This window comes from Pygoscelis adeliae, unplaced genomic scaffold (genome assembly GCF_000699105.1).
Source record: "Pygoscelis adeliae isolate BGI_AS28 unplaced genomic scaffold, ASM69910v1 Scaffold99, whole genome shotgun sequence".
Taxonomy (NCBI): domain Eukaryota; kingdom Metazoa; phylum Chordata; class Aves; order Sphenisciformes; family Spheniscidae; genus Pygoscelis; species Pygoscelis adeliae.
This window is the reverse complement of record NW_008825493.1, coordinates 671,124-692,429: the sequence shown is the minus strand read 5'-3', so window position 1 is coordinate 692,429 and position 21,306 is coordinate 671,124. Positions and strand designations below refer to the sequence as shown.

The window sequence follows — 21,306 nt, the reverse complement described above, 5'->3', positions numbered from 1 at the left end:
AAATAATAGAGGAAGATGATCAGCTTACATTTGTTTTCAGAAAGACAAAGTATTATATATTTATGAAGTGTGGATTACTCTCTTACACCTTCTGCATAGGCACAATCACACCAAGAGAGACCAAGAAGGAGGGTGGGGACATAACAGTGGAGGAAGAAAGAAGTTCAAGTGCTGAAAACGGGGCATGGACTGACAAGAGAGATGGGGAAGCCTGGGAACCGTGGTCCTCCTCCCTTCCGCTCCCATCCATCAGACAAAATGGATATATAAGGTCATTCACACAACTCGGAGAAGAGGGCACTTGAGGCTTAGTGGGGTTTAGGGGCCTACAGACACAATTTCTGGTAAATGGTAAAATACCTGTTGTAGAGAATACTGTTGCAGAAAGCTCAACTGAAGACCCTGAGACAGGTTTGGGTGTGACAGGAATGGGATGACTTGGACAATACACAGAGGATCTTAAGTTTTAACATTTAGAGAACTCTATAGGTCTCTGCAAACTGTAATTCATTTACTCAGAAAACCCTAATGAAATTACATCTAGAAATATCGTTATTCTTATTTTATAGAGAGGAAGTCAGCAGAGGCAAGTTGAGCAATCTTCTCAAAGCCAGTGAGCTACTGAGTGTTCTTAATCAGTAACAATAAAAATGTGAGCTCCAGGGCTTGTTCACAAGAAATTTCTTAGAGAATTGAGGCCAAAAAAGAACTTGACACAAGCAATTACAAAACGGGAAATATAGATATACTCCAGGGGAAAGGAAAAGAAAAGCAACACACAAATTGAAGAGCAAATAAATGCCCAGCAAGGAGCTTAAAGAACATACTTGTTGCAAGATTTATTAAACTATTTTATCTGAGGGACTGATAACCTACATATTGTTTGAAATAATTATTCTGATTTCACAGCGACAATGTAGAAGAGGAAAGAAAAAAGGAGGGGGGGGAAGCTGAAAAGAGGACTAACTGAGCAACAAAGAGAAAAGAGAAACAGTATTGCCTGGCTCTTGGTTCCGAGTTTATCCTCGTGGCCATGCTATAGTCTGGAAAAATTCCAAGCCCTGAGAAGTGGAAACAGAACAAGTAGGTTGAAACATTAGGAATGCTTAGCAACTCCTTCATATTTTAACCTCATCCTTACACTGCAAAAGAGAAAAATATCACAGAGAAAAAGGAACTGAATTATGATTTGATTAAATAGAATGTAAACAGTAATTTGAAAACAAAGGGCGATGCAATTTGTTGCGTAGTCACACAACATTCCTCTTGGATTTGAAATTCACCGGCAGCAGTTCCACCCCTTTTGAAAGTACAGCCTGACGTCTGGGCTGTTCAGCCTGAGCAGCTGCTGGAGCTACGAAGCCTTTTTTCATCCTCTGCCAGGATGGGAGTGATATGGCTTCCCAACCCACCTAGGATCCTGTGTTTTTTTTTCCATATTATCCTCATTCTGCTTCAACAGACTACTGCAGAAAGAGAACTGAAATTTGTCGTTGTAGTAAGTAGATTTGTTTTCTATTTTGTTGCAGGGAATACAGGGAATTTGGTATGGCTGTCGAATCAAACAAGGTGTGCAGTTGCTTTGCCTCTTTTTAGACTTAGAAATAACTACTGCTGCCCTTTTGCTTACTGAGTTCAAAGGCTTCACTTAAAGAAGATTAAAATGCTTCTAGTTATAAGAATTTTCATCTCCTAACCCCTAGTTATTATTTCAAGATAACTGAACAACTTAGCTTTGTGGTAGACGCATAATGCACAAGAGTTAAGAGATCTGAGGTCTAGTTTACCTGTTCTTGCTTAATTTAGCTGACACTCTGATGCATAGTCTGAGAGCTGCTGATTATGGCCTACCTTCTCTATGCTTAGAAGCTGAAGCTTACGATGTTACAGAAGTTATCACAAAAACAAAAGTATTTTTCATTTCAGAATAACTGAATTGGCAGAGCAGTATACTGAGAAACAGAAAAGGGCATTTTTATGTAGAGATTTGAGACACATGTTGCATTAACTGCAGTTAGGTTGAGAACAGACTGTAATCGGTTTTTTGCTGGGCCATTTGTTATTTTAAAGTAACTAGACACTACTTCAATGTCATTTTCCCCAAGTGCTCAGGTAAAAGAGAGAGATTAATTCAATGAAATAGTTTGGATCGTGAAGGTTGCATCATAGTCCTCTTCATTCTAATTTCTTTTTTTATCAGAGGTATACTGATAAAGAATAGTTAGTCTAAAGGGATATTTCCAATATAAAGTTGTGGGGATTGGAATTCACATTTATAAACAGGAATCTTAAGATCTTCTTCCACCTTTCTCTATTTGAGATATTATGTGCACATACAGATAACAGACAGAAGTACTGCATCCAAAACATATCATCTAGCTCTAGATAAAGTATTTCATATCTAGTTGTCTATTGGCTGCATTGTAGATGTACCACTTGGAGAGAGGCCAGAGTGCACAGGAAAAACCAGTTCCTTCTCCTGCCGAGGCTCATTGCTCTGTCAGACACTACACAGGGCAAGGACTCAACGCTAATTCCAGTAACGTTCTGTGAATAGCAATATACCTAAATGTTGTTTCAATGACAAGAGGGAGAACTGGACACACAGATGAAATCAGGCAGTCAGCAAGCCTTGGAGAATTAACTCTTTGAAAGGAAGGAGACTTTTATTGAATTGCAGCTAACAAGCAATGGTTTTGCAGAAAGAGTTACAGGAAATGCTCACCATTATGGAGATAGAGGCTTCCTATCCAAAATCAGCTGCTTACCACAGCTATGCAGCCACCTTCCCCACCTACCAAAAAAAAAAAAAAAAGATAGCACTTTATTTATTTATAGGGTAGCTTATCCCGATTAATATTAAAAAAATAGGTAAATTTCATTTAAACTGTCTTCCTTTTATCCCTGATACTTTCCCTCAGACTGACCAATCTGCCTAAAAAGTTACAATAGGTTTAACCTTATTATCAACATACATCTCTTTTCTCAAGGCATGGTTTCTGTGTGTTTGATTGAATTTTGCCTTCTGAACTCACTGATTGAATTTCCATGGGAACAGATTTGCTAGCATAAATAGGATAGGAACTGGCCCCAGAACATTTCACTGATATAACAGGATATAATGAGGGTATAGCTACAGTCAAGGTTAAGTATAAAAGGCATCTTTCTGAGATAATTCAATAGCGATTTTCCAGCTGTACTCTGTAAGTTGCTATGTTTTCACCTGAGAGTATTACTGCATTGTGAAAATGTGTCATAATGACTTTTTAAATCTTTCTTAGCAGAACTGCACAATGTAAAATACATCTGCAGGGGAGAAAAAACAGACAAATGTTCCCTTTTGCTCACTTCTAGAACTGTGCTATGCTCTGGGAAGGTGTCTTGCTCTCTCCTCACGGTTTCCATCTTTGTGCTGATTCTGTGCGTTTTGATTATTGGCCACAAGTCCTTTTGGCTGAAAAGCTCTAATTCAAGCCGATTTGTCAAAATGCTGTTTTAATTTTCCTTCTCACATGTAAACAGTAGCATTCACCATAATTCCTGTGCACTGAATTTAAACTAGACATAAGAGAAGAAAATAGGAAATACATAGGCCCATCGGGTACCCAAGTAGAAATGAAATACTGCTTTATTGCCTCTGTATAAAGAAATTCTGACCTGTAACTTGTCTCCACACAGGCACTCATTTCACCTGCCATATATACAAAGAGGTGTGGTTTCTGAGGTACTGTGATTTCATCATGTCTTTCTTCCTGTAACTCAGGATAGGAAGTGTTGACTGAGCATGTTACCTATTTGTCTAATCAAGCCAAGCCATTTGAAACCTTGACTAAACATGCTCAGTATTTCTGCATCTATGGTTTCCCTGAACTGGCAGCATGACTAGTTCCATTTCTCTCTTGTTTCTTCATTCCTATTGCTGGCTTCAAAATAAGAAATCTTTTTGTCTGAAGTTGAGTCTGTCAATAAAAATGTCTGTGAGATGCTTACTATTACTCAGAGACAGATAATTCACTGTAATTCGTGGCATTTCTGAATGAAGATGTTATACGGCATGTACTACACATGCCATATTCTCAGTTCACCCTCTCCTCCACACCAGTTTTTCTCCAATATGATTTTTCACCTGACAACAATGGAAGCAAATGCTGGCCAAAGCCTGAGTCGTGTGGCCATTTTGATCTGAAGTGATCACCCTCACAAAGTTACAAAGAGTGAATGGGAGAACCCAGACACCAAATCAGGTTCAAGCTGTAGGAGAGGGCATTTGGCAACTATCCATCTATTGCTTTTGAGAACTGACTGAGGTGAAGCACTTCAGATGGAAGTGCTGAAATGAATATACCAAACAGGTGTGCTTTGCTCTTTTTGTGTACATCCTCCTTGCCCTCCCTTCCTTCTTGGTTTCTAGTGTCTTTTCGCCTTTTATGGTGCCTCCTTGTTCCTTTTCTCGCATCCTGCCATGTTCTATGTCTTCTGAAAGATCAGGAAGGCAATCTGTAGGCCGGGAGTAACAAATGCTGCAGCACACATATTTTTAAATTAATTTGAAGGATCAACTCCTTTTTAACAAAATCCAGATGATGAGTGTTGAGAAATACATATTGATGAGCAAGACAAGCTTTTTACAGATACATTTTCTTTTTTTCCTAACAGTATCAGGTGTTCTAATGAAAAAGACAAACTTTCAAATACACAAGCTTTTCTTAAAGTTTTAAATAATAAAAAAAAAGTCTCCTAAAATGTAGCTGACTATGACTGAATGAGTTAGCCTTTTAGGTTAAGCGGTTGTTCATAAGGTCATCGTTTCATTTCCAACTGCAACTGAAGAAAGGTCTTTTTCAGAAGTAGCAAGCAAGAAGGAGGTTTGAGCACAAACAAAAATCAGTTGGCCGAGAAGCTTATTCCTTTAATTCCTAAAAACAGGGTTCTGCTCCTAGAAGTATTTGTTTCTTTCTTGCTACTTCCAACTTAGTGTTAATATCATATTCGTATGTCACTGTGCAATGAAGATGCAGAAATACAAACAAGGAACTGAACTTTTTTCTATTTTGTGTGGACTTAAAGAAGCTGTGCTGTTTTTTAGAAGAGAACACCCTCCACTGCTTCCATTTCTTAAGGTTACAAAGTGAGAAAATATTTTTCTTTACATCTCTTGCTCCCACTTATATTTTAATATCTTTTGATCTTTATCTCTTTGCCCTCTCACCTCTGTTCAGGTAAAATGCTACTCTGTTCTGGCTTATTGAAAGTTTTTAGGGGTTGACTGTTGTGACAGTGAACTATACACTGAGGGTTATGTTGCACATTAAGCATAAAGCACCATAAACCCGTGTTTAAAATCTAAAACATTTTCAGTATTTTTTCACTAATAAAAAGGGCATATTTATTGGCCAAGCATTGATCCATTGCTACATATTGCCTAAAAAAATAGTCATTTAATCATGTCAGTCAGTTTGAGCAACTGTCAGTTACTCATAAAAATGCTTTTCTGTGAAGCTGGATAATTTAACAAGAAAGTATGCAGCTACATTGTAATTGGGAATTTAACCTTCATTCTTTACAGAGGCATTGGCTTGTCCAGAAAAGCTAATGAATCCTACCTGACACCTGTGTACGTCAGCATGTCAAAACACCAAGGAAATAAGCAGTGACACAAAAGTCCTCCGCACTCATTTTTCTTGCATGCAACTGAATCAATCACCAGACAGTGTAGCTCTTTACCTATTCTCCTGTTCACTAGAGGTGCACTGAGAAATTATGATAAAGAACCAACTGAGATTCCAGATTAGTAAGAAAAGACATGTACAGAATTAAAAATTGCATAGAGAAGCAAAAATAAAATATTTAAGAAAGATTTTATGGACTATTTTGCTGTACTTGAACTCAGAAAAAAAAAGGTGGATTTTTTTTTTCCTTGAAACTGTGCAATTTCGTGTTGATCAACATGTTGTTGATGATGGTGAAAAAACCTCCTTGATTTGCTGAAAAATACTCATTTCAAGTTGGCCACATCTTCAGTGAAATTCAACTAGCAAAGCAAAAAAATAATAAGCAGTTATCTACATGGTTCTAATGGTAACATCTACTCTAGCAAACCTTGCTGTCTAGTGTAGAAAACGAACAGAGGGAGAAATCTAATTATATTTGCTTTTAAAGGATAATATTTTCCACCTCTGAAGTACCTGTTCTAGCACAAGTTTGTGCACATTAGTGCAGAAGGCTGATGAAAAGGGTGTGTGTTGTAATTAAAACATTAAGCCACATGGCTTGTGTCTACTTTGAAAAATATAAACATAAATCACCTCCCAGTGGGAGTGGCAAACTAACTAGCGTGTACAAACCTCTCTGATGTTTGGGCAAGAATGATGTGGCTTAATGAGGCAATGAAGAGTATTAATTATAATCAAACTATATACCAGTGAGGTATTATGGAACAAATGTCATTTTATGAACAAATATACCATGCTTCCACATTGTCATTTTATTCTGCAAAGTCAGGAATGACGTTGGTTATGTGAACATTGATACAAGCAAAGGTAACTTTTGCAACAGTTTGGCTCAGCATCCTTGAAGATTGTCTGGAGCCCTGTGAATTTGTATTCCATCATTTTCTTTCATGTGAAACTTGTGGACTTCATTTTTCTAAGCCCACACATGTCATATTTAGGGAGGGTAATTCAGAGTTTTTCAGAACTGTTTAATCTAGGGTTGGCACTTTCTTTGTATGCTAGAATAAAAATACAAAAAGGCTCATTTAAGGTTTCTGATGTAAAAATCGTATGATTGAAAGTATCACACTAATATTCACCATGCTGGAGTGTCCAGGATAGGAAAGCGATCAAACTCTTTGCTCTCACTGAGTTTAACAGAAAAAAAAAAAAATCCTACAGACTTTCAAAAATATTTTCATACATGTATGTAAAAATACTAATAAATATTAAGGAAGCGAACAGTGTGAATGTTTATACTTTTTCATCTTATTTTAGGAAGATTGAGAAATCAAACATAGGATCCATGTGTACATGGAATTGCTTTTAAAGATACTGCTATGAAAAAAGCAGTTACCAAAAGTTTCAAGTGTCTAAGCCAAAGTAATTAAATCCTCATATAAGCACATCAGTAACTGGTTTAATATTCAGAGGTGCTGAGTGTCCAAAATTCAGTCAGATTTCTTGTCTAGGTGCCTAACTATGTATGTAATCTCAGCATTAACATCTCAGCTGATTAATTTTGTGTTCTAGGTGGAAGAATCATCAGGCTCATGCCCACTAAATTCCTATATAATTATACCTATTCTTGTGTGTAAAGAATGTACTCCAATCCTACTTGACTAGGTTTCTGCAGACTCCAATATTTTCATTTGAAAAATGTCACTGGAAGTATAATGTATGCTTGACTTCTAGCTGGGTAAGAAAGGAATGTTAACAGTAATTAACTCAATTTTTTACTGGTAATTTTGTGAGGTTTTCCGACACGGTGACCGAACACCAATTGTAAACTTTCCAACTGATCTACACAAAGAAAGTGAATGGCCCCAGGGATTTGGACAACTTACCAAGGTATGTTGACTTTCTTAGAAGCACTTATATATGCTACTAAAATAGGAAGTGGGCAGATTTTTTTACGAGTGCCTCAGAAACGTTAGCAAATCCCAAGTACTGATATATGGTATTAGCAATACCCCGTAATTCATAAACATTTTTGCAACGTTATTCATCCAACTACTGTTAAACTGAAATCTCGTTCATCATAGCTTTATAACTACCTTCCTAAAAGCAGAAACCTTCTGGCAGTGTGTCTGCATTCAAATAAATGGCAAGTTTAAACATTGTCTATACTCCTAACATTGATGAAGTTCTAATGACCATTAAGCACTGGGCCCTGTGACAGGGTAAAGGAATGACACCTGCCCACCAGGTCAAGTTTTGAGTCCACACCTCATCATTTGACTGGCAACCACTTACTCACAGAACAAGGGAAGTCTTGCAGGAGAAGGCTGCTTCTGGGGACAAGGTGTCTTCTAATAAGGCTCCTCTCAGCCCAGAGTTTCACTAGGATGCACTGAACCTACTTCTTGCTCTGGCATTTCAATATCAAGCTGTAGCGCTTTAACTGTGTTTGACATACAAAATTCTGGAGCAAAGAGAGGCCAATGCATTTGCTAATAATCCTTCATCATGATGCAGTTCAGCATTTAGTGTTTGAAGTGAGGCTTGAAAGATCTGTAAAATTCAGACACTCAGACAACACATTACTATCCCCAGGTACATAGCTTATGTTGTAAGAAGAAAAAAAGTTTCTGCTTTGACACAGATTTTTTTGAGGGCTTTTTGCTATTTTACTATCTCTTTAGCAGCAGTAGTAAGAATGTACTTCTCTGACAGCTAAAAGTTAAAAAGTTCAGCTCAGGTTTGGAAACGAGTAACAGAAACGACAGTGTGCAATTTAAGACAACTGCAGGTGCACCAAGGCAAAGATGGAAGAACGTTACTTAAGGCACGAAATGCAAGCCACAAATTTATCAGGTTGATCGAACAGCAGAGCAATGACAATAATAAATACTAGGTTATCAATCATCCTTTCTCAGCTGTCATTAACTGACATACTCTTTGCAATGTTGATTATGTATAACTCCAGGAGTGTCTACAGAGCTACAGCACTGTGGAAACAGTATTTGTGTAGGATGAGGTGCATTGCCTTTCCTGTAGCAGATGTTGGAGTCTTAGCATTTCAGAACGTATCATTTTTTTCATAGATATAAATTTTTCTGTTAAAAATTCTAGATCACCTGCAACATATACAGTACATTATACAAATGGTTAATGATCACTTAAAAACTGATTGCTGAAGACAAAAAAGAAAACAGAAAAGAAACTTCCACATTAAGATTCTCCAGTCACCTTAATCTAATAGTCATCTGTATGCTTGCCTTGCAGACTGGAATGCAGCAGCTATTTGAACTTGGACAGTACATGAGGAAAAGATATTCCAACTTTTTGAACAGCACGTACAACAGGCAAGAGGTATATAGCAGAACTGTCTGGAGGACATTTCTCTGGCATAGCGGAACTATGGACTTGTGCTAGATAAAAGCACATCATCATATTAATTTCATTAATGGAAAAATTAAGGTAATAGAAGAACATTTTTGTAAATCAGGCTTTTATGTCAAGGTAAAAACCTAGACTAAAGTCTAACATTCAGTTTGGGTCTTCCACTGCCCAGTCTTCCAGGACTGAAAAGCTCCACACCACTAAACTAATTGGGAATTTATACATAGTGACCCAATGTTGTTCTGTCCTGTTGAAAGGTGAATGCATATCCAGCCATGTGATGGGCCATGTTCACATACTTCATCCTGTAAAAGAGAGGTCTAACAGTTGTTTGGATGTGCTTGTCATATGGTACAGATCCATTGTGGGGAAGGTACCACTACCATTTTGGTCACTACATGAGGGATGCTTTGATGGGAAGGCATAAAAGACTATAGCTTTGCCATGCTTCCAAGAGAGGTTTATGGTTCTAAGTGCCTTCATTCCTGAGGTATAGCAGTTGGATCACAGAATCAGACAATCAGAATCATTTAGGTGGGAAAAGGCCTTTAAGATTGAGTCCAACCGTAAACCTAACACTGCCAAGTCCATCACTACACCACGTCCCTAAGCACCGCATCTACACGTATCAATGTTCCTCTGAATCTCAGAAGACGGAGAGCTTCTTTCTTTTAAATCTTGCTTTCTTATTCTTCTTAGTTCTGTCTGAGGGTTAGATTCCAAATCGAAAGATGCTTTGGCAATTCCATTTATGCAAATGAAGTAGGGCCCTGGAAAGCTGAGTTATGGTTTCACTGTTTTGACTTTATGCAAAAAACATAAAACTGAAAACGAGAGCCAGGATTGATGAGTTGGATAAAATTTCCTTATTATTTGTATTGTTTCCATTTTATTTTTAACTCTTTGTCATTCTATCTTCAGTTTTACATCCAAAGTACAGATTATGATCGCACCATTATGAGTGCCCAGTCGTACCTTTCTGGCCTCTTTCCACCAACTACCAGTCAAATTTGGAACCCTGAGCTTCTCTGGCAACCCATTCCAGTTCATATTTTGCAAAAATCAACAGACCGGGTGAGTACTGGCTGGACACTTCCTATAATGCCTTAAACTTTCCCAGAAGCAAAAAACAGAAAAAAGGGGGGGGAAGCTAAAAAATACTTTCTATTCTTTTCGAGTTCAATCTAATAGAAAACATCAACTGCAGCTACTGGCTGACAAGCATGCCATAGGTCAACTGTAATAGCTGCATGAAAATCCTCCTTCTATAGTTGCAGAATACCTGAATTGTAGTCCACACTACCATTTTCTTCAAGGTACAGCTCTAACATTTCTCTTGGCAAGGACACTTTTGGACAGTATTAAAGGGAAGTTGCCCTAAACCTTTATAGAGAACAAGTGCTTTTCTAAGCACAAATCAGCTAGACAGACCTCTCCTCCTTGGCAAGTTTGTTCCATAGTTTATTCAAGGAATGGAATTTTCCCCAGCCACTATAATGACCTCTCAATTACTACTTTCCTATTCTGGTAGCACTTAGGCACCCTAATTACAGACAAGGGCCCTTTTATGCTCAGTGCTATACAAACACTTAATGAAACCCTAGCACTTGCCTTGCGGTTCATAATAAGAGCAGACCTACGTGAATAATAGGTCTTGTAGAAGTTTTACTATATGTAGCTCTCTCTGGCTGACTCAGGTTTACATTTTAATTTCACTGGCTCCTGTGACAAGAACTGTGTAAGGAACAGTGTGTTGAACAAGGACAAAAAGTTATTGAGTGTAATGACAGAAAGGCTAATTTTCTTCTGCCTTTGAGGACAGAAGTTGACTTTAAGGAAATGTATACAAAAACTCTTATTAAATAACTGCCTGTCCAGTCACCAACATCAGAGGATGGACTCTGTCATTAGGGGATGGCTGCACCTGCCTCCCATTGGCATTCTTCCATTCTTGGAGGCCATGCTTGAAAGCAGGTACAGAGAGAACGGGTTTCCACAAACTGGATTAGGCACAATGTGCTTCAGCTTGAAACTTGACTCTGTCCCTCAACAGAAAAGAATGCTGTCACTGTTATTTAAATGTGGGACACTAGGGGAAGTTCTTTCACCAGAAGACCGAAAAAGTATCAAAATGGTCAGAGCTTTGGCCAAATAAAACCTCAAAGCCCTTAGGGGAATCACAGTGCAGTGCAATGACCTGTTTGGAGAAAGCGAGCTCATTTGTAGGAATCTCTAGAACCTCATCACTTCTGCAGCTGCTTCAGGAGCGGGTATTGATGTTTCACTGAAACACACCTCTGCGGCAACTCAAAATTCCTGTTAAATATTCAAACCACCTGGAAAAAACATCATTCCCTTGTTAAACCAAGCAGATGTTTGAGGGTATTCTCAAGCCCTAAGCAACGCAAAGTGGGAAATTGAGGCCAAGTATAGTCCTGTAAAAAAACCTAATCACAGTTTGTTTTTCAGCCACTGAGATCCTTCAAGACCGGACAGGCAACAGTACTGAGTACTGCTTAATGAGGCCAAAGGGAGTGCCTTAACTAATAACATCTAGAGGGGGATAATTAAGCCATACAGCAAGAGAAACATTTGTTATTGTGTAATTAAACAACATTCCCCAGTTTCATATTGCAGCTTTGAGCCTTCACCCTCCAGTGTGCTGCTGTTACAGAAAAAACGCACCTTTGGAAATCTGTCCAAGTAAAAGTGTGCTAGTGTCAGTTGGTGGCTGCTGCAAGCTTCACGTTGATAAATCAAAGAGAAGAGATGCACTGGAAGTGCAGTCTGCGAATGTTCACCCCAAGACAGAGTAGACCTTTTTGCACATACATAAGCCATAGATATTGAAGTTAATTTCTCCACTGCATATTAAATCAGTTCCTTGACATGATTTGTATGGATATAGGATAATATTAGTGCTGGGTCAAAAGTGCTCTAGTGATGTGACATAAAGTGCTGAACCAGCACAAGCTTATTTTGCTCATCATGACTTTTTACTGACACTTTATGCTGGATCAGGTATCATCTGTCCTTCTGCAATTGGCATAAAGCATATTTGCCAGAGCACAGAGTTTGATGGACACATATGTATTTACACATGGTTCAGATCAAATATGTACTATCAGGTGACCTCATAATGCATACATGTGGAGTTATTAAAAGTGAACCATACCCCTAAACAAGAACAGAGCCATTAGGCTCATAGCTTTTTAATATTTCTGGAGCACAATTTATTTGTCACTCTTGTTTCGAGTTCTGTCCATTAAGTGTTACTTAAAATGCTTACCATAATAAGCTGCTTACCTCCAAAGACGTGAGAGCAGGATGTGTAGATGCAGAAGCAATTCAGATTCCAGTACCACGTGGAGTCAAGATGCATCTGGGGGGATTCAGAAATTAAGAGGGAAATGGTAGCTTTTTAAAATTTCTGATCATGGACTCTGATCCATTTCTCAAAACAATCCCTGACAGACATGCATAATCTCTTTTTGCCAAAATCACTTAAACTGAGGGAAATCAAGCTACCGTAGCCACTGAAAAGTCAAGTTACCACAGTCCATTGCTTATGTTAACTGAATTCATGAACAAGGTACCCAAACAAACCATTATGGAGTAGCTGTGGCATGGCCATGAATCTATCTAACAAATATTACATCAGCAATCTCAGCAATAGAAAAACTAGAGGTGTGTTGATTAATTCTAGAACTATTCTAAGTTTTACTTCTCTTGTTTCAGAGGCTGCATTTTCCTCTGCCTGACTGTCCCCGTTTTGATGAACTTCAGAATGAAACACAAACATCTAGTGAACTTCAAAATAGAATACAACCATACATGGTAAGACAAAATAAAAAGGAAACAAAATCTAAGAAGGAGAGTAACTAAGATGTAGAAGTTATAGAATTGCCTTGTTTCCTTTTGCTGAAATGCAAAAATAAATGCAAAAAAAAAAAAAAAATCCTGAGGACTCTCTTAAAATCAGAAATTTAGGCCAATATGATCAAAAAGTATGTTTGATATGCTTTTGCATTTCTCATACTTTTGTATATTAATCTTTTAAAATGTGAATTTAACATTAATTTTCTGAGACTATTTAGAGCTGCATGTAATTGAAGTTCCATGATCTGAGGGGAGAAGAAATTTCTGGATGCAGCGATTTCCAGTTTTACAGGGTAGCACAAAACCAATTCTAAAAAATCTGATAAATCTGAAACTTGCGAAGGTTTATGCCTTCCTGCTGTGACTTTCTGAAGTTGACACTACAACAGAGAACTAAAGCAAGCCCAGCCAGGTGAACACTCTGACTTACGTAAATTTCTCTGAGATGCATTTTGGAATCATCACAAGACATGCTTCTCTTTTGGCCCTGACACAAATCTTCACAGTCAGAGATTCAAAATTTCCCATTCCAGTGCTGCAGCAGGATGTAGGTACATGGATGGTATACCTGCCTCAAGCAACCATGTTCTTCTGTATAATAACTGCTCTAGATAGTGATTACTGCTGCTCTCTTTTTTGCCTACCATGCACTTTGTAATAGCTCTACTGCACAAATAAAGCAGGGGTCTTGTGTTCCTCATACCCTGGCTGCACCTGTACACATTCTCTCAAACTGACTTCAGGCTTACTGCTTGGGCTAAACCCAACATTCTCCTTTTTTGGTTTATTTCTAACTTTCTGCTAACTCAGCTACTCTGGTCAGCCTCACTCACCTGCAATGGGAGGTGAACTATGACTTCACAGCTATCCTCTCTCTCAGCTACCAGTATGAAACAGATAACATGGGAATAAGGGATATTAAGGAGTCCCTTTATTCTTCTGTGGTAGCATGTAGCAAGAATCCCTATGGGAATTGTTGTGGAACTATTACTTAGATATTCAGCTCCCCTTCAACGGCAGAAGGAAAACCTAGTTTCCTTTTCAATTTCTTTTTGCCTCATCCTGAATATTTACCTCAGCTCTCTTTAATTTTCTATTTTCTCCTCATCTTTTTTCTCATGTTCCTTTTCCCTTAGTGCCTTCCTCTTCCTTATATCTGAAGGCTTGAGGTGACTGAGGTAGCCTCCTGGCGCAGTCAGAAGAGGGAGAGAAGAGTGCAGCAGAGAGAGCACCAGACTTATCCATAGCAGGGCTGAGGAAAAGCAGTGTCTGAAATAGAGATCAGTACCTTGAAATGGGTACAAAATTAAACCTGCAACCAAAATCTTCCGCTACAAAGGTGTCACCTGTGTAAAATTAAACACTACTGTGTTGCCAGGTTGGGTGCTAATGAATCTGTATACATATATGTTCTATATGTATTAAGTATTTGTGGTATACTCTTCACTTTTTTTCCCCCCAGGATTTTTTACAAACAATGGCAGTTAACACAGGACTTGAACTAAATCATCTTAAAATACTGGACAATTTCCAGCTCTGGAATACATATGATACTCTATACTGTGAGGTAATAATAAGGCAATAGAGGTCGGGAAAGAATATAACTCCTAAGCTGGGTTTCAATTAAACCATGGCAATGTGGTTTCACAGGAATGAGTTGCTTTCTCTCCTGGATTTGCTTTTTTTTTTTTTTTTCCCAATTTGAATCTAAGTTCTAATTTAGTGCATTGGTAAAAGATAACCCAAAACCATGGTTTACAGCTTGGGAAACTGTTGTTTCCATTTGATGTTTTATCCTGAAGCACTGGTACTGAAATCCATTCCCTTTATTCCCTCATTTTCCTTCCCAATATGCTGCTATAGAATTATTTGAGCATGCTGCCTAGGACATATTTATGATTTTTAACAGGAAAATGAAATTATTTGCTTTAACCTATCAACAGGTAATGATCAAAATACTTAGATGTTGAAAATGAGAGGTAAGATTACGATCTATCAGTCAGAAAATTAGGAGATGATGATTGCTACCCATGAATAAATGGGTAAATTTATTTTTACATATTATTAATTATTACACTTGTCTGTAAATGGCCAGTGATGGAACCAGTATCTGGACAACTGTATGGAAAAGGCAGGAAAAGTTGGAGCTAGGTTATACCCTGAAGACCCAGAGGAAAGGAAGAGGATAAGACATATGTCTGCAATCTTTCACACTAGCAAAACCAAAAACATGTATCTCTATAGCAAGAACACATTATACCTACAAGGGATCCCCTTCACACAGCTGTTTCCCCTCTTCCCATTCACCCACTTCAGGTTGATCCCCATTCCCACAAAGGGTATTTCAGGGTGTGCTGATGAGTGAAATCACACTGGGCAAAGAATTGCAGGACAGCCTCAGAGAGTCTAAAGGTAGTAGAGGCTGGGCAATAGGATGATGGAAACCAGTAGAAGAAAAAAAAAATTATTTTGTTTTCCTTTGTCACTAGGGTATTCACAATTATACTCTCCCTGTATGGGCCACCAAAGATGTAATCGACAAGATGGAAAAACTAGCAGAATTATCCTTATTATCGCTATTTGGGCTTTATAAAACAGAAGAGAAATCACGCCTACAAGGAGGTAAATCAAAAAATGCATAGCTCTCAGAAAGGAGGAGACAATGCTTATGATAACATGCAACATCCTGTCACCTTACTCATGCAAAATTATTGACGCAGAACCTTGATTTGTAACTATGGACACTGGATGCCATATTAAGCATGAAAGTATGCGCTGAACGCTGGCATTTGCATGGATGAGATATTGAAACAAGGTGTAAATATTAATGTCTTTAGTTATCCCATAGTTTTTAAGGGATTAGGATTTTAAGAAAGATTATAGAAATCCAAGGGATAAAATCAAGCCCTCATGGGTATGATCATTACTTGTCTGATATTAGGTTTAAGTTCTGTTTCTCCAACGTTTATTCTAATTGTTTCCTGACCTTTGTTTTTCTCTTTGATGTACTGGTTATATATTGTGCCAAAACCTTGGCAACACGCTGGTAGCTCTCTGGGAGACTGATATAAAGCTGCTCCAAAACAGTCCGATCAGAATAGAAGATGAGAGATTCAAGTTATGTCTGTACTGCAAGAACTGGGACTACTGCTTAGCTCCAAAATTGGGGCACATAGCCTATGCACATTCTGACACTACTTCAGGACACAACCCAGGCATTTATCATATCATTCCCAGGTGTCCATGAGCAGGAAACTCAAACAAGTGAGTTTGAATATCTGCAGGCTGGACCGTTTGGGGCTAGGCTTTGTAATGTACCTACCCTGCAGTCTAGACCTAGGTAAAGAATTATTAGCAGACTCATCATCTAGGCATATATATCACTGGATCAAGCCATATAGTAATTACAGGCTCAGACCTGCGTTAAAGCCCACTATCTGGTAGCTGGCTGTATCATGTGGTCAGGACTTTTTTTCTAGTGTTCACAGGCATACCAGTTATCCCCTTTCCCTAGAACGGTATAAATTGGGCTACAGGGAATTTCTGCCGCCCTTATCCCCTTGGCTTTAGAATATCTTTGGTCTGGAGAAGGAGTACAAAAGAGCTTTGGAAAAATGAAGAATTGATACTGTGTGACTTGCTGGAAGTAAACAGTTCAAAATATTTCTTCAGCTTCTGAAGAGGAAGAGACTAGCACAGCTGTCATTATTGCAACACTCCAAACAGACAAAAAATGATGGAGAGGAGGTCTCAGCATAACAAAACTGGAGGTGTCATTAGTCCCAGTTCTCAGGGTAGTTCTAGATGATTTCCTGTAAATCCTGTCACTTCACTTGACCTGGATGATGAATGATATATTTCACCTCTGTATTATCTTCTCACTAGTTATGAACTTGTAGTGCACTAGTTATGAACTTGTAGTGAGCTAAAAAATAAGTATGAGGCCTGAGTAGATGTCTTCTATTTGATACTCAAAATCTTTTGCCTTTTTGGTTTCTATGCAAATGTTATATCTTCATTTTCCTCTTCCTTGTTCCCATCTTTTTAAGGTGTCCTTGTGAATATTATTTTAAATAGTATTAAACAAGCTGCCAATTCTTCAAAACAAAGAAAAATGGAGGTCTACTCTGCAGTGAGTATTTTCATCTTTCATAAATCTTACTATGATTTTACCAGTAAAAGTCCCTTAAAGAGAATAATCAGTCTCCCTCTAAGTTAAATGAAAGAATAATATAATACAGTTCAATTCAGCTAACAAGCTGAACGCCAGTCAGTACAAGAACACAGCAGGAGCATGGATCCCACCTCAGTTTCAGTCAAACTGTACTTGGTAAAGAAAACTTTGTATTTTATCATCCATTTTTTCTGCAACTTAATGGTGCATTTTCTGTAAGTTGCATCTTCCCTTAAGTGCTCCTAACCCAGAGATGCTGGCACATAGCAGAACTTCAGCTGCTCCTCCAAACCCTTCCTCTGCTTAGAAAGGGACGACACAACTGTGGATTCTTTTTTTTTATTTTAGAGGATGAAGAGGGCCATTTGGGTCAGACCAAGATCCACTTAGCTCATTCATTATCCTGTCTCTAACCATGGCTAACGGCAGGGAAGAATGTGAGAATAATGCCAGCAGAGTGATGCTTCCCCTGATACAACCTTCCAGCAATCTGTGGCTTAGGGACTTCCTGAGATAGAATATGTGTCTGTGTGTTTAATAGCTCTTGACAGACTTTCTTCCATCAATTTATTTAATCACTTTTTAAATGTATTTATACTTTTGGCCTCTGCAACATCCTGTGGCAATGACTTGTGTGTTAAAAGAAAAAAAGTACTTCCTTATTTTTTTTGAAACTTAATACTGATTTAGATCCTTCCTAGCATTTCTATTGTGAGAAACAGGGAACAGTCATTCTTTATTCACTTTTCCTGGGTCATTCATGAATCTACTGTTTTCTGTCACACTTTTTCCATCTTTTCTTTTCCAAGACAGACTTTTACCCTATTTAATCTTTCCTCATATAGAAACTGCTCAATACCTTAAATCTTTCTTGCTGCCTTCTCTATGTGTTTTCTAGCCCTACTATATTCTTTTTAAAAAGGAAGAAGTGCATCCAGAATTTTCACTGCTGCTTTAACACCTTGAGATCAAGTATACTCTTATTTTTGAAACTGATCAGTCTAAAAAGTTCCAGATCCTGAATAATAATTAAAACATAGATGTTAGACTATAATATAAACAAGCCTAGCCAATATGTATATAAAGATGCTTACAAAATTTAGGCATCAAGGTGTTTGGACTTACTTCCTTCAGCTCCTCCTCCTGGGATACCCTGCAAGAGGAGGGATAATGGGGAGAGGAAGAGACTGCAGGTGGGTGGGTAACTGATTCCATCAAAATAGAAGCCAAACAGAGATTTTATTGTATAAGTCCAAACAGAAGGGGTAACAATTTTAAAAGTTCTGGAGTGCGTGTGGAGGTGAGGAGGATAGTCTTTGTATGCAACTATTTGTCTGGTATACTGTCTAAAAAAAAGTACTTGGATCTTCACCTGAAATGCCATAGGATATACTACCTTATACTGCCTTAATCTGACTTTGGAACCAAAAAGACTCCTGAAGGAAGGAGTAGCAAAATGCACTGAAAAACTAGATTTATTTCGCAGACCACATCTTGCTTTCCCCCAGTATCTCTGTCTCCAAAATATTGCCAGATGGTGTAAGACACATACTGCAGTAACTCTTTGGAAATGTCCCCTGCTGTCTGTACTAATCTGTTAACATGTTTTTCCCAATGGTGAATATACTGAATATATTTTTATGGTTGAATTTACACAGGTTTTGTTTTATCTTGATTTCCACTCCCTCTCTACTCTTTTCTCATTACTCTGGATAAACGGTAGTTGACTTAACTGACTTTCAAGGATGGATTTTTTTTTTTTCCAATAGCATGACACCACAGTTGGGGCCCTCCAGATTGCTCTCAATATTTTCAATGGAAAACTGCCACCATATGCTGCTTGCCAGTTTTTTGAACTCTACCAAGAAAGCAGTGGGCAAGTATCTTCTTATCCATGCAAGAAAAAGGAGTGTTTGGAATTTGGTTCCCCCTTCCCCAAAATCATTTTCCTCTCAAATATAGTGAGGATACAAATTCGTTTTAAACTGATACTTCACTGAGCAGTCCACAGGCACAAAGTTATATTAAAACTAGGAAAAATTATGTTTGCGGAATGTGCACATATCTCTGTGCTTTGAAAGATAGGAAGAAGAGGAAAACAGGCCTTACCAGCTGGAAGTAAATGGTAAAATAAATTTTCCTGCTTCTTCAAATGATAGCAACAACATTTCCAAGACATCGCATAAATCCCAAGGTAAACCAGTTGGCTTAGAAGAGCCTGGTGCTGTTGCCATTCAAGGAGCCTTCAGAAGGACCTTTGGAGCTGACTGGTGATCTGTGCAGTAATGTAACCAGCTTCGGCAAAGTGGGCATTGCAGATGCCTTTCACAAAGCCCCCATTCTTGAAGAACAGGTCCTAGGATGTTAGAGCCTATTTCCAACATTCTGTCTCTAAATAGGAAACCTTGGGTTTAAGAATCTTTTTTAAAAAATCTTTTCAATGTTGTTAATCAGGCGATATAGCATTGAAATGCATTATCGGAATGACTCTTCAAAGGATCCTTACCTACTCACTCTGCCAGGATGCACCTCTTCTTGTCCACTTGAGAAGTTTGCTGAACTAGTTTCTCCTGTGATTACAGAAAATTGGTCAAAAGAATGTGGGAAGAAAGACAAAATGAAAGGTAGTGTAACAGCTCTGTATTTTCTACATAAGACATGGAGGCAGAAACTGTATCAATGGCTCCAAACTTTGTACCTTTCACACAATAGATCTCCTTTTAACAAGCGTGGACCAGCTTTACTATGGACAGGGAAAGCCGTGAGAAATTAAATTTCTCAGAAAATGTGAAGAGTAGACTTGCCCACCAGTGTGAAGGCAGTGCTATTATTAGCATACTCACATAAGGAGCTACCTAAAGGCCATGGCCAAAACTAGAGCTCCGCTTGTTGAAAATGTCCGACAGAAATATGGGTGTGGGTGCTGTGCGAGGAGTCCTGTGTATGTTGGACGCATCAGACCTTCTGTAGATGCAAAGCAAAAATGGCTTGCACATGCACAGTAAGATTGGTGCATCTGTATTTCTGGCATGTGCACTATGTATTGAGGATACCTTAACCTCCGCTGTACACACAGAGTGCAGCTGATCCACGCAGATACAGCAGCTGTGTGCCTGGGACTACCAACAGCTGACAACTGATAACCTCTTCCTGCCTGAATATTATTTCCAGGAGGGAAGTGAAGGGCAAGGCAATACATGCTACTTTCCAATAGTTCTGGTATTTCCCCCTTCTCGCATATATTCCGCGTTTTGCTGATCCCTGATGAAACTCCTAGTTTGCATTAAGTACACATGGTCCCTCTCGCCCTGTGAAAACCTAGGAGCAAGATTTTACCCATGCACAGGAAGCTATCTATGCATTTCCAGGATTGAAGTATGTTTTTATACTTATGTTGCATATGTCAGTAAATGCAGGCCATGTGACCTTGCCAGAAATACGAACAAAATGTAACTATATTTCCATTGTACATATTTGTAATTAGACTGTTATCTCTGTATCCAAAATGATACACATTTACATCTTTCATTAACTCCCTTTTCCTTTATTGTTTTTCCTTCACAGATATTTTTATCGGGTTTGACATTGCTGTTGGCTTGTTGTTCATTTTTGACCTTGTACTGCTCTACCTCCTTTATCATTATGGACGCTGCAGGCGCAGAAACAATTACCAAGACATTTAAAGGGGAGGTAAAGAAATGAAAGAGAGAGCAGCTAGACATCAAGCAATCCTTTAAGTTGCTTATATCCATCAGTTTGCTCTGGTCAAATTAATCTCCAAAGCATATTCAGTAAACTTGAAGAGCTGAGGTATCTGTGGCCTCGCTCCTAAAAGACTAAACATCTGCAGTGAGAAATACTGTAGAAACATTATTGTTAAGAATTTACTTTTGTAGGAAGACGGAATTACTTCAATTTCTATCTTTAGGTTTTCCACTACTATTAATCACTCTTAAGTCAACCAGTGGGGTGAAGGGATGCTATTGCCTATGCTTTTTTTTATATTGCCTATTACCATTTAGCCCTCTGCTTCTCTCTTTTACCCTGCTCAATGAGTCTTTCTTGAAAGTCACAGTCTGTAATATTTTCCTTAGTTCTTATAAATGGCTATTTTGTTGATGCATGGGAAAATGTTTTCAGTAAGCAGAAGATGCAATTACTGTGTGAAAAATATTCATACCAGCACTTGGGCATACT

General features: G+C 38.3%; 1 protein-coding gene across 1 annotated transcript; it reads left to right on the top strand.

Moving 5' to 3' along the window:
• Positions 1-1,384: 1,384 nt before the first annotated feature.
• ACPP (acid phosphatase, prostate) lies at positions 1,385-20,792 on the top strand. Its single transcript, XM_009331252.1, has 11 exons — positions 1,385-1,498; positions 7,467-7,562; positions 8,940-9,026; positions 9,978-10,130; positions 12,795-12,893; positions 14,398-14,502; positions 15,425-15,557; positions 16,985-17,067; positions 18,879-18,985; positions 19,564-19,733; positions 20,674-20,792. The coding sequence occupies exons 1-11, from the start codon at positions 1,385-1,387 to the stop codon at positions 20,790-20,792; spliced, it is 1,266 nt and encodes a 421-aa protein (XP_009329527.1).
• Positions 20,793-21,306: the final 514 nt, after the last annotated feature.